Source organism: Halichoerus grypus, chromosome 9 (assembly GCF_964656455.1).
Source record: "Halichoerus grypus chromosome 9, mHalGry1.hap1.1, whole genome shotgun sequence".
Classification (NCBI taxonomy): Eukaryota; Metazoa; Chordata; class Mammalia; order Carnivora; family Phocidae; genus Halichoerus; species Halichoerus grypus.
The window spans coordinates 112,881,105-112,897,602 of NC_135720.1; the positions used below are offsets into that span (position 1 = coordinate 112,881,105).

The 16,498-nt window shown below is 42.4% G+C and overlaps 1 protein-coding gene across 20 annotated transcripts in view; it reads left to right on the plus strand.

The window, feature by feature from the left end:
* Positions 1–15,849, plus strand: part of FKBP5 (FKBP prolyl isomerase 5) — a 119,062-nt gene extending 103,213 nt beyond the window's left edge. For 17 of the 20 annotated variants that reach the window (XM_036096774.2, XM_078055414.1, XM_078055420.1 and 14 more), the window contains 3 exons: positions 7,900–8,085; positions 9,931–10,170; positions 11,090–15,849. In XM_036096774.2, coding sequence (XP_035952667.1) covers positions 7,900–8,085; positions 9,931–10,170; positions 11,090–11,194 — 531 coding nt within the window. In that variant the 3' untranslated portion in view covers positions 11,195–15,849. Of the gene's footprint in view, positions 1–3,282; positions 3,639–7,899; positions 8,086–9,930; positions 10,171–11,089 lie in introns of those variants that run through there. The other 3 variants (XM_078055430.1, XM_078055428.1, XM_078055429.1) reach the window with 3 other exon arrangements.
* Positions 15,850–16,498: the final 649 nt, after the last annotated feature.

Here is a 16,498-nt window from a genome sequence, read left to right on the forward strand (position 1 = left end):
TCACCCAAGACCTAAGGCATCTTGCTTGGTACGTAGTTGGCACTCAACAAGTGTTTGTGGACTGAAACAAAGAATGAATAGGATAATTGTTAGCAAGTGAGAATTTGTGGAGATAAGTTTCACATCATTTTCCTTTCCACTGTCTCAATCAAGCCACTAAGGCACATGACAAAAGGAAAGAGAACTTGCACAGATTCCAGAAGAAACCGACAGGAGGAGAATATTCATTTCCTCTAGTGACCAAGATGATCCCTGCCACACTTGATTTTATGAGGAATCTTGAGAAACTCCTGAATGATATTTGTTATTGATTGCTTCTCTAAAGCCTTTTCTTTGTTACATCTAGTGATGTGTTACTTCCTCACTTAGATCTTAAAGCCCCAGATATAAAAGCAGCACTTTATTCAGTTCTAATCAGAATGTTCTGCCTATTGCTTCCCCGCCCCCAACCAAGTACCTTCTCCGTGTCCAGCAGAAAGGGTTTAGAGAGAAAGAGAGCGAAAGAATGGAGTTTTGTCAAGGTTTCTTGTTTTTCTTCTTGCCACTGCCATCCATGAACAAAATGTGGATGATGTTTTCAACAGCCTAAAGCAGTGATGCATAAATGTCCTTCAGCAAGTCTTTGTGGAGCATCTGCTGGGAGACTTGCTGTTGCACCGACAACCTTGTCTGGGGGGAGGGGAAGCCGTGTTAGCCCCCATGAAACAGCTAGAGAATTATGTAAGACTATATAATCAAAACAGAATTCACACAGCCAGGGGGCAACATGTGTGGTGGTGGTTTTTCAGACTGTGAGAATGGACTCATTATTGGGTCATGATACCAATTCAGTGGAAGTGTATTGCATTATGTAGTAAAGATAAATTTTGTTTCATAAAATCTGTTCAGTTGTGTGTCAGTGGATACTGGATCACAATTGAAAACATATTTCTTGCTGCAGGTTATAGCTAAACACATTTGAAATCTGTTGGTATAGATAATACATAATTATTTATATTTATTTATAACTATCATATATACTAAAGTAATATGTATGGATCACCAGAAAGCTTTGGGGAATGGTGGAATGAGCTCCAAATTGGGAAAACCAGGCTTTATGGCTCCAAATGGTTTAAAGCTATTTAACGTCCAAAGAGGTTACCTTTGTGTGTGAAAGGTGATGGAGTTAGGGGCACCTGGATGGCTCAGTCGATTGGGCGTCTGACTCTTGGTATCAGCTCAGGTCGTGATCTCAGGGTCATGGGCTCGAACTCTGTGTCAGGCTCCATGCTCATCGGGGAGTCTGCTTATCCCTCTCTACTCCTCTCCCTGCTTACTTTCTCTCTCTCTCTCAAATAAATAAAATCTTAAAACAAAAAAGTGATGATGGGACGCCTGGGTGGCTCGGTCGGTTAAGTGTCTGCCTTCGGCTCAGGTCATGATCCCAGGGTCCTGGGATCAAGTCCTGCATTGGGCTCCTTGCTCAGCAGGGAGCCTGCTTCTCCCTCTGCTGCTCGCCCTGCTTGTACTCTCTCTCTCTCTCTCTGACAAATAAATAAAATCTTTAAAAAAAAAAAAAAAAGGAGTTAGATTAGATGATACCCAAGTTTCTTTCCAGCCCTAAAGTTCTGTGAGTTTTAAAACTCTTGAGAGCAAGTTTGATTTTTTTTTTAATTCTAATTGAAATATATTGGATACTTCTAAGCTATTCAAGTAAGATTCCACAGGAGTTATTTGTAGACTCAAATACACAATATGCTAGAATAAAATATTTTTTGTAAAATCCCTTAGGACCATAGGTCCTAAATGGTGTTTCCTATGTACCTGGAGTCTGTAAAAGTCCTTACTATATTTTTTTTATTTCCCAAACTTCTAAATAGAATATTAATAGTTTGGGGATGGGGGGTAGTTGGGGTTTTTGGCATTTGACTAGAATTGTATCAACTCAGCTCAGCTCTTCAGAAGCTCTAATTGGTTGCTGATGACTCAGAACTTTAGGGGACATTATTGGTAATGAAGTAATGTGGCAGAGCCACGTGTCATATAGCTGTGTCCTGAACACCTATAGAGAGAGATGGCCAGAATTAGTGATCAGTAGCAGAAAGCCGTGCTTCCGTGTCCAATACAGTTACTTAACTTTGTCGCTTCTAAGCATCACAATTGCAGTAGTGATTTCTGTATTTCATAATATTATGAACCCTCTTAAAATTACTGATCTTTGGATAAAATCTGGATCGGCAGTCACACATATGGAACATATTATTTTTAACATGCAATTTGATAGACAAAATCTGTCAAAACATTAGTCTGTTGGGGGAAAATTAATGGAAGGTTCAAAACCACTGACCTAAGACTTTTCTCCCAGAATGTCTCCGAACATTTTGTACTACTAGAGACTTCCCTGGAGGCACCTTCATAATTATAGGTAAAAGATCCCAGCAGTGATCCTAGTTTTAGATGTAAGACTTCAAAATGGTCGGCAGATAGTTTCCTGTACACATCCCCTTTTAAAATTTCAGGGCAGGTTTCAATCTGCCACTCTGCCCTCCCGGGCCTCGTCTTTCTAGAGTGTTTGACTTGGCACATGGAGCACATGCACAGAGTCCAGATGTGTGGGTGAGAGCAGAGATGGGGTGAAGCAAAAATCTACACTTCATGCCATCTGGTACATTACAGCTCCATTTTCATCGACCTGCAGGTTTGGTTTACACATAAGTGGGTAAATTCTCCGCTTGGTAAAGGGTTGAATAGTACTCAGTTTTAAAATGGGAATCATTTTGCTGTTTAGATTGTAAACTCCTCATATCAACCTCTAAACACTAAAGAGAAGAAAGGCAGAAGACTCTCTCCATTTGGCTCTGAAAATAATTAACAGAGAACAACATACCATGATGCCAGGCATTGTGCAAGCCAATTAAACAGACCTGATTTTTGCCCTCAGAGCTGATAGTATTCTGCAGGACAGGGGCATTAACTATGGTGCTTGGTTAGTGTTTCTCTTTTCTGACTTGGAGACAGAGTGGTGAGAAGGCTGAGGATGCTGCAGTGATACGGGGCTCTCGCGCCCCCTTGTGCTCCTTGAGAAAAAAGCATTTCTCGAGCAAGCTAGTTAAGGATCATCGTTCAACCACCGAACCCCTTTCAGACAAACCAGGCTTTGCCGTGTTTTGACTTTGCTGAACCAAGAAACCAATGCTGTAATTTAGAAACAAGTCATCCATAACTCTAGGATTTTAGGTTTTAAAAAAAACTCCTAAGGGAAGTGTCCACCCTGCCTTCTTTCTCCTCCCTCCCTTCATTCAGTACAGGATTTCTCAGCCTTGGCACTATTGACATCGGGGGCTGTATCGTTCTCTTTTGGAGAGAGGCTATCCTGCGCATTATAGGATGCGTAGCGGCAGCCCTGGCCTGTGCCTACTAGATGCCAGCAGCACGTACACTCCTTGCAGTTGTGACAACGAAAGAAAACGTCTCGAAGCATTGCCAGATGCGCCCAGGGAACAGAATCACGCCCAGCTGAGAACTCTTGTTTTAGTACATTAGAAGCAGAAATACCACAAAACAAGATTTCTGTTCATTGGAAGTTGAGCTCTAAATAAAATTATGATACAGATGAAAGAGTTTTCAAGAAATTAAAATGCTGCATAAATGTAAAGGAACTATTACGAAGTCTGTTGTTTTTTGTTTGTTTTGGTTTTTTGGTTTGTTTCGTTTGCTTGTTTTTTGAAACCATAGCCCTCCACCATTCTGATTATTTAGAAGCTACCATTATTATTATTATTTTATTTTATTCATTTGAGAGAAAGAACAGGAGAGAGCACAAGCGAGGGGACGGGCAGAGGGAGAAGCAGGCTCCCCCGCTGAGCAGGGAGCCCAACACGGGGCTTGATCCCAGGACCCTGGGATCACAACCTGAGCCAAAGGCAGATGCTTAACCAACTGAGCCACCCAGGCACCCCAGAACCTACCATTATTATAAGATCTGGGTCATTGTCCTCCCTGGCTTTTTTCTTTCCCTATAACAATACATTAGGAGATATACAGAAAAGGAACAGGTACATTTGAGGAGGAGGAGGAAGAAGCAACTAGGCAGAACAGAGAAAATACCTGTCGTCCTTACCTAATCTAAATAAAATGATACCTTTCGTTTCTACCCGCTTCTCCATTTCTGCTCCCAATGATAAAGTTTTGATTCCATAGTTGTATCTTTGACTTTAATATTTCTTCAGCAAACCTTCACTAAGGGCTTCTTTGTGCTATGTATCTTTGGATATTCCAAAGGGATAAGACATGATTCCTATTCTCAAATTGCTCACCATCCAGCAAGAGAAAAGACAGGGCAAGAAAGAAATGACAAACCCTGAAACTCCTGAGGACTTTCTTTTTTGTAGTGCCCCAAAAAGGAGTAGTGGGCCTCAGGCTCTGTTGTCTCCATTACCTTGGGCTGCCATAATAACATCTCCAGGACTGGGTGATGTAAACAACAGGAGTTTATTTCTCGCAGTTCTGGAGACTGGAAGTCTAAGATCAAGGTGCCAGCAGGGTTGGTGTCTTGTGAGAGTGCTCTCCTTGGGTTCCAGATGGCTGCATTCTTGCTGTGTCCTTGAACTGTCCTAGGTTCTTGCGGCAGGGGAGAGAGAGAGGAAGTTCTCTGGTCGCTTACAAGGGAATCGATTAAGTCCATCATGAGGGCCCCACCCTCAGGACCCCATCTAAACCTGATTATTTCCCAAAGGCCCCATTTCCAAATACCATCACATTGGAGACAGGCCTTCACCATATGAATTGGGGGCACAGGGGACACACAGTTCAGTCCATAGCACGCATAATATAATTTCCTCAAAACTTTCAGCATTTGTTATAAAAGGGCTTGGATTTCATATTCTTATAAGTAACTGTATCACAAATTTCTGAGACAGAGAGGATAATAGACTTTGATTTTAGTACGCTTTCCTTCAAAACACTTCAGAAATTTCTGCACTGCCCTTCTATCGCAGAACCTGTGAGTTCTATAAGTCTTCTCTTCCCTAACAAGTCACTTGTGACGCGGGATGTTCAGTGGGGGGATGTAGCTTTCCTTTCATTCAGACTTAGGCCTTCCACTTGGAACGGGTCTGCCCCATCCTCATCACCAAAAACCAGCAGCAGGGCTTCTTTCTACAAGTGGAGCTCCTTTCTTGCACCAGCCACTTGAGGTCTTTTGTAACAGGAACATTCTCATAGATCTGCTCTGGGTTTCTCTCTTCTTAGTCATTGGGTGACCTTTGGAGTGCATGTGGGGAAACACCTCTACATTGAGGTGTATACACTGCTTTGACTGTGTTAAGTCCAAGTGATGTGATCTTTTTTTTTTTTTTTTTTAAGATTTTATTTGGGGTGCCTGGGTGGCTCAGTTGTTAAGCGTCTGCCTTTGGCTCAGGTCATGATCCCGGGGTCCTGGGATCGAGCCCCACATCAGGCTCCCTGCTCCGCGGGAAGCCTGCTTCTCCCTCTCCCACTCCCCCTGCTTGTGTTCACTCTCTCGCTGTCTCTCTCTCTCTGTCAAATAAATAAATAAAATCTTTAAAAAAAAAAATTATTTATTTGAGAGAGAGAATGAGAGAGAGAGAGCACATGAGAGGGGATAGGGTCAGAGGGAGAAGCAGACTCCCTGCTGAGCAGGGAGCCCGACGTGGGACTTGATCCTGGGACTCCAGGATCATGACCTGAGCCGAAGGCAGTCGCTTGACCAACTGAGCCACCCAGGTGCCCCCTAGTGATGTGATCTTAACACTGTTCCTGGGTCAGACATTGGATCTAGTATCTTCAGGGATCTGGCTACAATTCTACCACCTAGTAGGATGTGTCATCTGTTTTCAGTCTTACAGTCAAATCCTTCAGAGGAGATTCCTCACCTGGACTCCCATTTTATTTGTGTATTTACCAGCTGTCACTTCTTTCATCTTAAAATGGCAATAAACACATTGTCTTGTCCCCATAATTTCTTGTGTAGAGCATATATATAGTTAATTCACATGAATTAACTACACAGTTGTTAGTCATAATTGTTAAAATTCTAATCAGGTTAGAGCAAAAATATGATAAAAAGATTTTTCTCATGTAAGTAGCTGGCTGACATCTATGTGATTTATGTTTTATAGTTATTTATGTTGTATGCTATTCAACTATGTATGGAAACATTGTAGATCAGAGGTCAGCAAACTACACCCTGTTTTAGTAAGTAAGATTCTACCAGGACACAGCCACACACATTTACAAGCAACCCTTGAACAACACGGGCTTGAACTGTATCGGTCCAATTACATACAGACTTTTTTTTCAATAAATGCTGTACAATATCGTAAATGTATTCTCTCTTATGGTTTTCTGAATAACATTTTCTTGTTTCAAGCTCACTTTATTGTAAGAATACCGTATAGAATACAAATAACAGGTAAAATGTGTTCATCAGTTGTCTGTTATCAATAAGACTTCCAGTCAACAGTAGACTATTAGTAGTTAAGTTTTGGGGGGGTCAGAAGCTATACACACACTCATCATCAGGGAAATGCAAATCAAAACCACAATCAGATATCACCTCATACCTGTCAGAATGGCTAAAATCAACAACACAAGAAGCAACAGATGTTGGCGAGGATGCAGAGAAAAAGGGACCCTCTTGCTCTGTTGGTGGGAATGCAAACTCATGCAGTTACTGTGAAAACCAGTATAGAGGTTCCTCAAAAAGTTAAAAGTAGAACTGCCCTAGGATCCAATAATCATGCTAGTGGGTATTTACCCAAAAAATACAAAAACACTAATTCGAAGGGATACATGCACCCCTATGTTAATTGCATCATTATTTACAATAGCCAAGATATGGAAGCAGCCCAAGTGTCCATCAATACATGATGGATAAAGAAGATATGGTATAAATATATAATAGAATGTTATTCAGCCATAGAAAGAATGAAATCTTGCCATTTGCAACAACATGGATGGAGCTAGGGAGTGTAATGCTAAGTGAAATAAGTCTGTCAGAGAAAGACAAATACCATATGATTTCACTCATGTGGAATTTAAGAAACAAAACAAATGAGGAACGGGGGTGGGGGAGAAAAACCAAGAAACAGACTTAACTATAGAGAACAGACTGACGGTTACTAGAGGGGAGGGAGGGGAGAGGATGGGGGAAACAGGTGATGGGGATGAAAGAGTGTACTTGTTATGATGAAAAAAATGAATAAATAAGTAAATCATTTAAAAATAAGTTATATGCAGCTCTTCAACTGCACGGGGAGTCACACCCCCAAACCCTGTGTTTTTCACGGATCAAGCATATTTATATATTGTCTGTAGCTGCTTTTGCACTGCTATTGACCGAGTTGCAACAGAGATTGTTTGGCCTGCAAAGCCTAAAATATTTATTATCTGCCCTTTTACAGAAGTTTGGCAACTCCTGGTTTAGATAACTAAGATTTGCTGTGTTTGCAGCTGGCACTTGCCAGCATGTAGTCTCTACTGTGGAGTGCTGATCGTCAGGAGAAAAGGGAAAAGTAACTTCCCCTTCAAGTAAACTAGCAATAGAGTCTAAAACTACTCACCAACCTTTTGAAAGTCTGATAAATCCTAGCACCAAAGATTGTAACCCAAAGCCTTGATGCCCTCCTGCCAGAACTGTCCCCTCTGAAAAGGAGGAGGTGGTGGTGCATGCTGGAGAACAGCATTATAGAGGCCACTGGCCCTGCAGAGAGAACGGAAAAGGGGGCCTGGATGGCCACCTCCTAAGAGCAAAAAGAAATGATCAAATACCATGGTTAGTATGAGGGGATTGTTTCATTTGGAGGATTTGATTTCCTCAGGGAGGCCTGAGCTTACGTTTCTTTTGTACTCACCTCCAGAGCCTGTACAAGAAATAATGACTAGCTTTTTTTCTCCCAGGGAGGCAAGTACATGCAGGCAGTGATTCAATATGGGAAGATCGTATCCTGGTTAGAGATGGAATATGGCTTATCAGAAAAGGAGTCTAAAGCTTCTGAGTCGTTTTTGCTTGCCGCCTTCCTGAACCTGGCCATGTGCTACCTGAAGCTTAGAGAATACACCAAAGCTGTGGAATGCTGTGATAAGGTAAAGAGTGTGTGCGTGTGGACTGGACTTTAGATGTTCCAGGTCTTTTTCTCCATCTTCATACTTGGTCGTCTTTTACTTCTTCTTAGCCAAGGGGTGGAGGGCTTTTCATTTTGCTTTGTTATATTCATTTGTTTACTTGGGATTATTTGTTTCTCATTATGAATTGGGAAATTCAGAAAGATTGTGATTACAGTGAGATTTTTTTTTTTTAAGATTTATTTCTTTTAGAGGGAGAGAGTGCACACGCACACAAGAGAGTGGGGGAGGGAAGGGGCAGAGGGAGAATCTCCAGCAGAGTCGCCACTGAGCGGGGAGCCTGACACGGGGCTCGATCCCACAACCCTGAGATCATGACCTGAGCCAAAATCAACAATCAGATGCTTCACTGACTGAGCCACCCAGGCATCCCCCAGTGAGGGTTTTCTGATGCATAGACTATAAATACGTTATGAATAAGTTTTGTTAAAATTGGGGCGCCTGGGTGGCTCAGTGAGTTAAGTGTCCAACTCCTGATCTCAGCTCAGGTCTTGATCTCAGGGTCATGAGTTCAAGCCCCGCATTGGGCTCCACACTGGGTGTGAAGCCTACTTTAAAAAAAAAAAAAAAAAAGTTAAAATTCTTACCATCCACGACCTTCCTTAAATCTATGGTACTATGGTATTTGGTATCGAATTGGACATAATAACTCCTCAGGTTCAATGTAGTAAGAACAGACTTAAGCCTTTCAGGACTTAAGTATGATAGACTTGCAACTGCTTACATAGAGGATAGATACAGGCCATTTCTGTATACTTTTGGGATTGTTTCCACCGGCTAAATTTCTAGGTATGGAAATACAGAGTCAAAAAATACGATTATTGAATATTATCCATGTTTTTTTCTCATTATTATTGGCAACAAAAAATTCTTTTCATTTTTATTTCTTGGTTACCAATGAAATCATACATCCTTTCATTATTAGCCATTTGTATTTCTTCTGTGAATTGCCTGTTCACATCCTTCAACTAGATTATTTATCTGATCTGTATTAATTGAGGCAGTCTGTACATAATTACTGTTAACCCTTTGGCAATAGGAACCTTGTTCTCCTCACTTGTAAGGAAAGTTTTAATATTTACGAATCTGAAAAATAATTCTGTTCAGTACTTGCAAAACCTACTCTAACTAGGTGTGCTTTTTAAAAAACTAATTAAAAATAACCCCGTTATATTTTGATGGGGGAGGTTGCATGTAAGTATACTTGGCCTAGAATCTTTTGTGTTTTGATATGAGGTAAAAATTTAATTCTTATTTTCCATGTTCATAGCCAGTCTCGGCCCCCATTTATTGCAGAGTTAATCCTTTCCCTACTGATTTACTTTCCCACCTTTGTTCCTGTTAAATCTTTTTAATATACATGCACATGAATCTGTTTCTGAATGCTTTGTTCCACTGAACCGTTTGCCCACACACTAGCAATCAAACTCTTAACTTCAGTGGTTTCATAGTGGTTTTTTTTCCTGTGGTAGGTCAAGTCCCCTTTCATTTTTTTTCCCAAAATTTTCTCAGCCATTCTGGCCATTTACTTCTTCCATTGAATTTTTAAAATGAACTTCTCAAGAGGCCCCTCCTAAGACCCCTTGGGATCTTTATAGAAATTGCATTAAATACTGAAGTTCACTTGGGTATAGTTAGTTGTATTTTGATCAATAGTATTTAGTTACCTTGAGCCTCATCTCTTCAATACACTTTCTGCAGTCACCTTGGCCAGAAAGCTTTGGTAAGTTATTTAAATACTGAATTTCTTTGAAATGTCCACAAGTTGTATTCATGCTTTCTAAAATGTAGACCATCTGTCCCTAGGCCCTTGGACTAGACAGTGCCAATGAGAAGGGCTTGTACAGGAGGGGGGAAGCCCAGCTGCTCATGAACGAGTTTGAGTCGGCCAAGGGCGACTTCGAGAAAGTGCTGGAAGTTAATCCCCAGAATAAGGCTGCACGACTGCAGATCTCCATGTGCCAGAAAAAGGCTAAGGAGCACAACGAGCGGGATCGCAGGATATACGCCAACATGTTCAAGAAGTTTGCAGAGCAGGATGCAAAGGTATGTACAGAGCCACCTTGCCTTTAGGTACATCAAAAACTGACCTTGCCCCTTTGATTTTTGTGTCAAGAAGGTTAAGCATAAGGCACAGGGCAGGTAGACAACCCGAGAGGAATAAGAATGGGCAGAATGATTTCTGATCCAGTCTCAGGCTGGTTTGGATCCAGAAGTAGAATAGGCTGTTCTACTCACCAGATGTACAGAGTTGTGAGGGTTAGGGTTATGTCCATGGAAGAGAGGAGAAAAGTAAGTTCCCTACAGACATACTCAAGTTGGCTGGTTTGGTTTTTTTAAAGATTTTTTTTTTTTTTTTTATTTATTTGAGAGAGAGACAATGAGAGAGAGAGCAAGCACACGAGAGGGGGGAGGGTCAGAGGGAGAAGCAGACTCCCCGCCGAGCAGGGAGCCCGATGCGGGACTCGATCCAGGGACTCCAGGATCATGACCTGAGCCGAAGGCAGTCGCTTAACCAACTGAGCCACCCAGGCGCCCCAGTTGGCTGGTTTTTAAAAATCAAACACATCAAGTATTTTTTCAGATAATACTTCTTTGTTGAGACCTGCCATGTTCCTGGGAAATGGGCGGCGATGGGAATGCCCCCGCACCATGCCCTTTACCTCGTCAGCCTCTCCCTTCCAGCAAAGTTGTCTCCTGGTCCTGAGTTCATCCTCCACTCCCCGGCGCTCTTGTCCCGGCCCCCCCGTGGCAAGCTAGTCCTGCGCACCGACAAAAAGTGAAAGCTACCCACTCTTCGCTGTTGGCGGCACTGCCCTGACTTAGCCAGCCAGGCCGGCCCGGGGAAGTCCTCGTAATGCCCTCCTGCCGAAGACCCAGCCGACAGTTGGGAGGAGCCAGGCACTGTGTGAATGTTTCAGTTCTTTTTTCCTCTAACCCTCTTGATTTCTTATTTCTTCCTCAGGAAGAGGCCAGTAAAGCCATGGGCAAGAAGACTTTAGAAGGGGTCACCAATGAAAAAGAAACAGAAGGTCAAGCGATGGAAGAAAAAGCTGGAGGCCACGTATGACCCCACGCAAAGGAGGGAAGAGCCCTGATGAACTCGGCCCCTCCTTCACGGGCTTTCACCCAACTCAGGACTAACCAGTGTTTAATGTCAAGTTTGCTAGAGTCTGTGTGAGTCTGGAAGCAAATGGCAAAACCAGTTGCTTCCCAGAAAACAGCCACCCTGCTGCTGCCCAGCGCTCTCCTTGAGGGGGTGGCGTGGGACCACTCCAGGTGGGACAAAACGGAAATGACTGTTGGCGTGGCAAGACTGAGCCAACAGCTAAGTCCAGCTCATTTCAGTTTCTGTCAACTTTCAGTATCTAATTCAGGGTCCCTTGAGATAATCCTGATAATTTGGGGCTGTCTGTTAGGTTTTACATCCGATTGAACTTCAATAGTACCGCAGAAACCTAAAAATAAATGCTTAATGACTTTCTCCTTTCCTACAGTTGGGTGGGGGAGAGGAGGAGGAGGTTTTGTGTTTTAAATGACTGAAGTGCTAGCATTTTTACCCAACAGAACCCATGGGGAGAGGGGTCTCGAACCCCCTCAGGCCCTCAGCAGCCCAGACTCGAAAGCCAGAACCTCAGAGGTCACTTGCTTGCTGACTTAGCCAAACTGCCCCCTCCCTAAGCCAGCCTGCTTGGGAGAACGGGTCTCTCCTGCACCCAGCCTGGCCCTGGAGGAGGGAGTCTGTCCTTCCCAAAACATTCTTCAACAATGATAACGAGCACAGGGAGTTCCTAGATTAGCCTTCCCCTGCTTTCGATGAAGTTCTGAGATGCTGAAATGTGAAAAGAGCGATCAGAATTGTGCTATTCCCCCTCCTCTGTCCCTTGTAGGAAGTAATGTTGAGTACAGTACTGCCTACTAGTATTCCTTCTGTTCCGTTTCTTATTTCCATCCTAACCCTTGCTATTAAGAATTTAAGACTGGTTCTTATAATATCTCTGACCTGGAGTAGATTCATTTACATATCCATTTAGGATTCACACAGCGGTTTTTTTTTTTTGCCTTTTAAAAATTAATGGCTCATAAACATGTATACTGGTTTATGAAACTTTATTTACACTCCTCTATCATGCAAAAAAAAATTTGACTTTTTACTACTAAGTAGCTTGATTTTTAAAAACAGTATCTGTAGGGTTGAAAAAATAAGGTGTTGTTCTTGTACATGAAGGGTTTTCCTCCCAGGTTTGGCATGCAGTAGTTTTCTTCTCCTGCCGATGGCTTCTTCGTTCTGGTGTGAGTTGTGAAAAAGAATTGAAAACCGCTTCCTGTGCAGGCGCATCTCGCCTAAAAGCTCCAGTCCCGGGGCACTGAATCAGGGCAAGTCTTAAAATACGTACACGTAGTGGAATCTTGGTCCTTACGGGTAAGCAAGACTGAGCGTGGCTTTCTCTCCCCGCGGCGTGAGAAGCACTTGTGGGCACGTGTTTGCCACCGAAGGAAACAGTAGCTCCAACCTGGAACATCTCACTTTGTAAAATCCTAAAGAACACTGGCAATTACTAGTTTTTTACTTTTACGGTGGTTTTAGCAAAACATTTCCATTGTTAGGTTAGGACCCACATCAAAACCTAAAAATAAAATCCTTTCCATTTATACCAGTTTTCTTCTCCGTGAAACAAATGGAATTAAATTGTTTCTCCTTTGACAACTAGAATCCTTTTAATTAATTTCTCATTTTTGTCTTTTTTCGTGAGATTTCTTTAAAAAGCCCCAATCTCACCTAGGAAACATGAAAAGCAGAAGTTGATTTTGCTTTGTTTGCTTGACTCTTTAGTATTTGTAGCTCTGTTGACTAGAGCATGACTCCAATGAGGCCAATACTGAGATTTGATCCTAAAAAGGCCAGATAGCTTTTTGCAGGTAACAAAAAAAAAAAAATTCCAAAACTTAGATTATCCCAGCCAGTTGTCTCCCAGGTGTGTGTTATGGGTTACCCTTGGGGCGGGGGGAGAGAGCACACAAGAGTGCGTGGAGGGGAGGGCTGGGGTGTGCGGGTGGTTCGGTTCTGAGCAAACCATGGTAAGGTGCCCATCACCACTTGAGGAGAAGAAACTTCATATATTCTTGTATCAAATTCAGTAATCTTAATTTGTCTAGAAACCAGCAGATGTCTTTGAACCACCTTTCAGACTGCGTTTGGAGTGCTGAGGCAGCATATGATGAATTAATTAAAAACTTGGTTTAAAAAAAAGAAAAAGTCATTCAGATGCACTTTTTTGTGTTCCTTAAATAAATTAAACAACCAAACGTGATTTCCCATTATTCTTGGGTTTTGCTTAAATAGTCCTCAGGAAAAAGTTGTTTTGGTTGGAAAACTAGGGTGGGGGCCAAGCTGAAGAAACGCGACCTCAGAAAATTGGCTGGAGACAGTATTGTCCTCCTCACTCTGAGGCACAGCTTGAAATCAGCATTGGGGTAAAGGAATGATGCATCTTTGTTCAGATGAACCAAATCATCAGAAAAACAAGAGGAATTTGTTTTCTCATCAGCCAGTGAGTATTCCACCATTTTCACTGTAAGGTAGGTTCCGTTTGGGGAATGAAGAGATTTAATTGTGCCCTCTGGTAAATACGTAAAACATAAGCACATGGCAGGTGACATCCTGGGTTCAGCATGCCTTTCCTCGTTCTTAAGTAGCACATTTCATCAGATTCTCATGATTACACACCTTGAAGGCCTAAGGACAGGCCACATATACTGGAAAAGAAAGGTGACACGGATCTGGGCTGGTGACAAGCCTCTAGTAGGACTTACTACTGGCATCTGCACACAGGCCAGTGCGGGCTCCAGACACTTTGACCTTTTATTCCCTCTAAATGTCTTGCTTCATCTCCAGGTTTGGATTCTACACCTACCCCTTTGCGGCTAAGTTATCTGGTAATGAAATAGTGCCCTTTATTTGCATGTTTTTTTCTAAGCAAATAACGATCATACTAGGGATATTAAGGGTAGCTGGAGAAAGTTTCCCAGCTGTAAATTTGTGACCTGGGTAATTCAATGCAGCCTGCGTCCACTCCAGAGCATGAGGAGTATCAGTGAAGAGCTCTGTCCATACTTATTCAGCCTTTTTGCATAGTGCCGTAGGATATATTCTCTGAAACTGGCAACCCTGGGATACTCACCAACATTCATGACAAAATACATTGAATTTGATTAGTCAAAATCCCAAAACTCCAAATCCCCTGACCTAGCTGTATATTATTTCCATCAACTGGCTGCTTACGTATTTGAATAGCAATGACTGACAAAAGTGTACGTAAAAGGACATTCTCTCATGGCTTGAGAAAGTTTTCAGGGACCCTTACTCAGTGCTTCCTTTTATTTTTCTCCTACGTGGCTGACATTTGGAGGGGAGGTAGGGACAGTATACCAAGAAGGCTCAATAATTTCATCACTGCTATTTGTGTAATTTATCTCAATCTCAATCTGTAATTGCACATCATGTACATGTGTGACCTTGGTAATACACTGACGAAAAGGGACATCGTGGAAGGTAACTTCCAGGAGGATCTTTGTCAGCATCCTGTTGGGACTAGCCGCTACCTATAGATGGGACAACCAGAGCATAGTCCCCAATGCAGGAATTCCTGGAAGAACCAAATGGGGGAGGACCCAGAATGGTGATGTGGCCACCCACAGTCATCCAGGTCAACAGATGCCCTCACCCCATTCTAAAGTAGGTCTTTTTCTAGTCTGCAGCAGGATCTCTTGACCACCAGAATGGGCTGTCGGTTGTTCTTTAAAATCCCACACATTTGGTAAACCCAAAATGGCAGCAGAGCCATAGGCCTCGTAATTCTACTTTGGAGTAAAAATACGGGAAATGCGCTAGTATGTAAAGGATAGGCATGTTTTGATTTTTAAAGAATGCTCTGGCGAAGCTGGTCGAAGGGTATACAAGAACTTTCTGTACTATCTTTGCAGCTCTTCTATAAATCTAAAATTATTCAAGATTTAAAAAAAAAATTAAGTGTATGGGTAAAATGCCCTTTACCCAGCTCCAGAAATTCTGCTGGTAATTTATTCTAAGGAAGTAATTTAAGATGTATGCAAAGATTTAGTCATAAGATGTTAATAGGAAGCAAATGTACATAAAAGAGGATTGGATAAGTATAATGAAGCATTACAATCCGTGGCGTATTCTACAGTTACTAAAATGGTATTTTACAAGTATTTTCAATGATCTGGTATAGGAGTGCTGACAATACTGACTTCGTCTTTCGCCCTCCCTCTTGTTCATGTTTGCTCAGAAACCTCTCTTGGGGCTGTGTGTTCCGGGTCCCTTGGAAGTTAATAACATCCCTTAGAAATGCCCACCAAGGCCAGGATGGGGGGAGGCTTGTTTTGGCCTCCCACGAATCTGTTAGAGATCGTCTTTTCCTTCCTAATACACAAGTGGTGCCACAAGATCTAATTAAGAGTTAGCTGTCAGGTCCACGTAAGCCCTCTGAGGTGCGTATGAACCCTCTGGTCTCACTATAATGCCCTTCAGCATGTCCCCTCACTCTGTAAACTCTGTGAACTAAGGTCTGGCCCTTGCAAGAGAATAACTATGTAGCTGCCGTGGAACATCCTCCGTCTGATGCCCCACTGTCGTACGTTACCTGGAATAGAACTCTGTAAACCATTAAAAAAAAAAAAAATGCTCTGGGTTGAGAGAAGGAATTTCGGTGTTCGGGTTCTTCTTTTTCAGATTCTCTTCTCGAGGTATTAGAACCTCACAACCCACCACCTTGGAGTCCGGTTGGAGCAAGAAAAGGCAAAAGGTTTTCCTTTCCACTCTGCTCATTATGAGCAGACACTTAAATATTCATGCTTGGTGGGACCACACCTTTTTAACATAATCAAGGCCAAATAGTAAAATCTTCAATGATGGCCAGGCATGGACAAGGGTAGGGAGGTATCAGCTGCTAAGAATAGTGCATAGGAAGAGCTGTCCTGCAGCCACAAGCTAATACTGGTGCTGACTACTAGTCACCTAGTGCTTTGCTCTGCCAGGAACTTAAACCCCCTCCCCCCACGGATCTTCCAAATATAAAAAGAATATGCTGCACTGTTTCCACCTTCCAATTCTCTTACAAGATCATGTGGTCCCTACCCAAAACTATGCAAGGAAGGAATGTATTTCAAACTGGGCTTCATTGACGCATTACAAATACACTGTCTAAGCCTTTCTTTAGGTAGTAAATATTTCTGGCCTGGGTCTGCTTTGGATCATGTGTTTTTATAAGATAACTCCTTGCTGTACACGTTGTGACTTGGCTTTAAAACTATCTCTTCAAAAATACCTGACCAAGGAGGTAAGGTGGGAAGA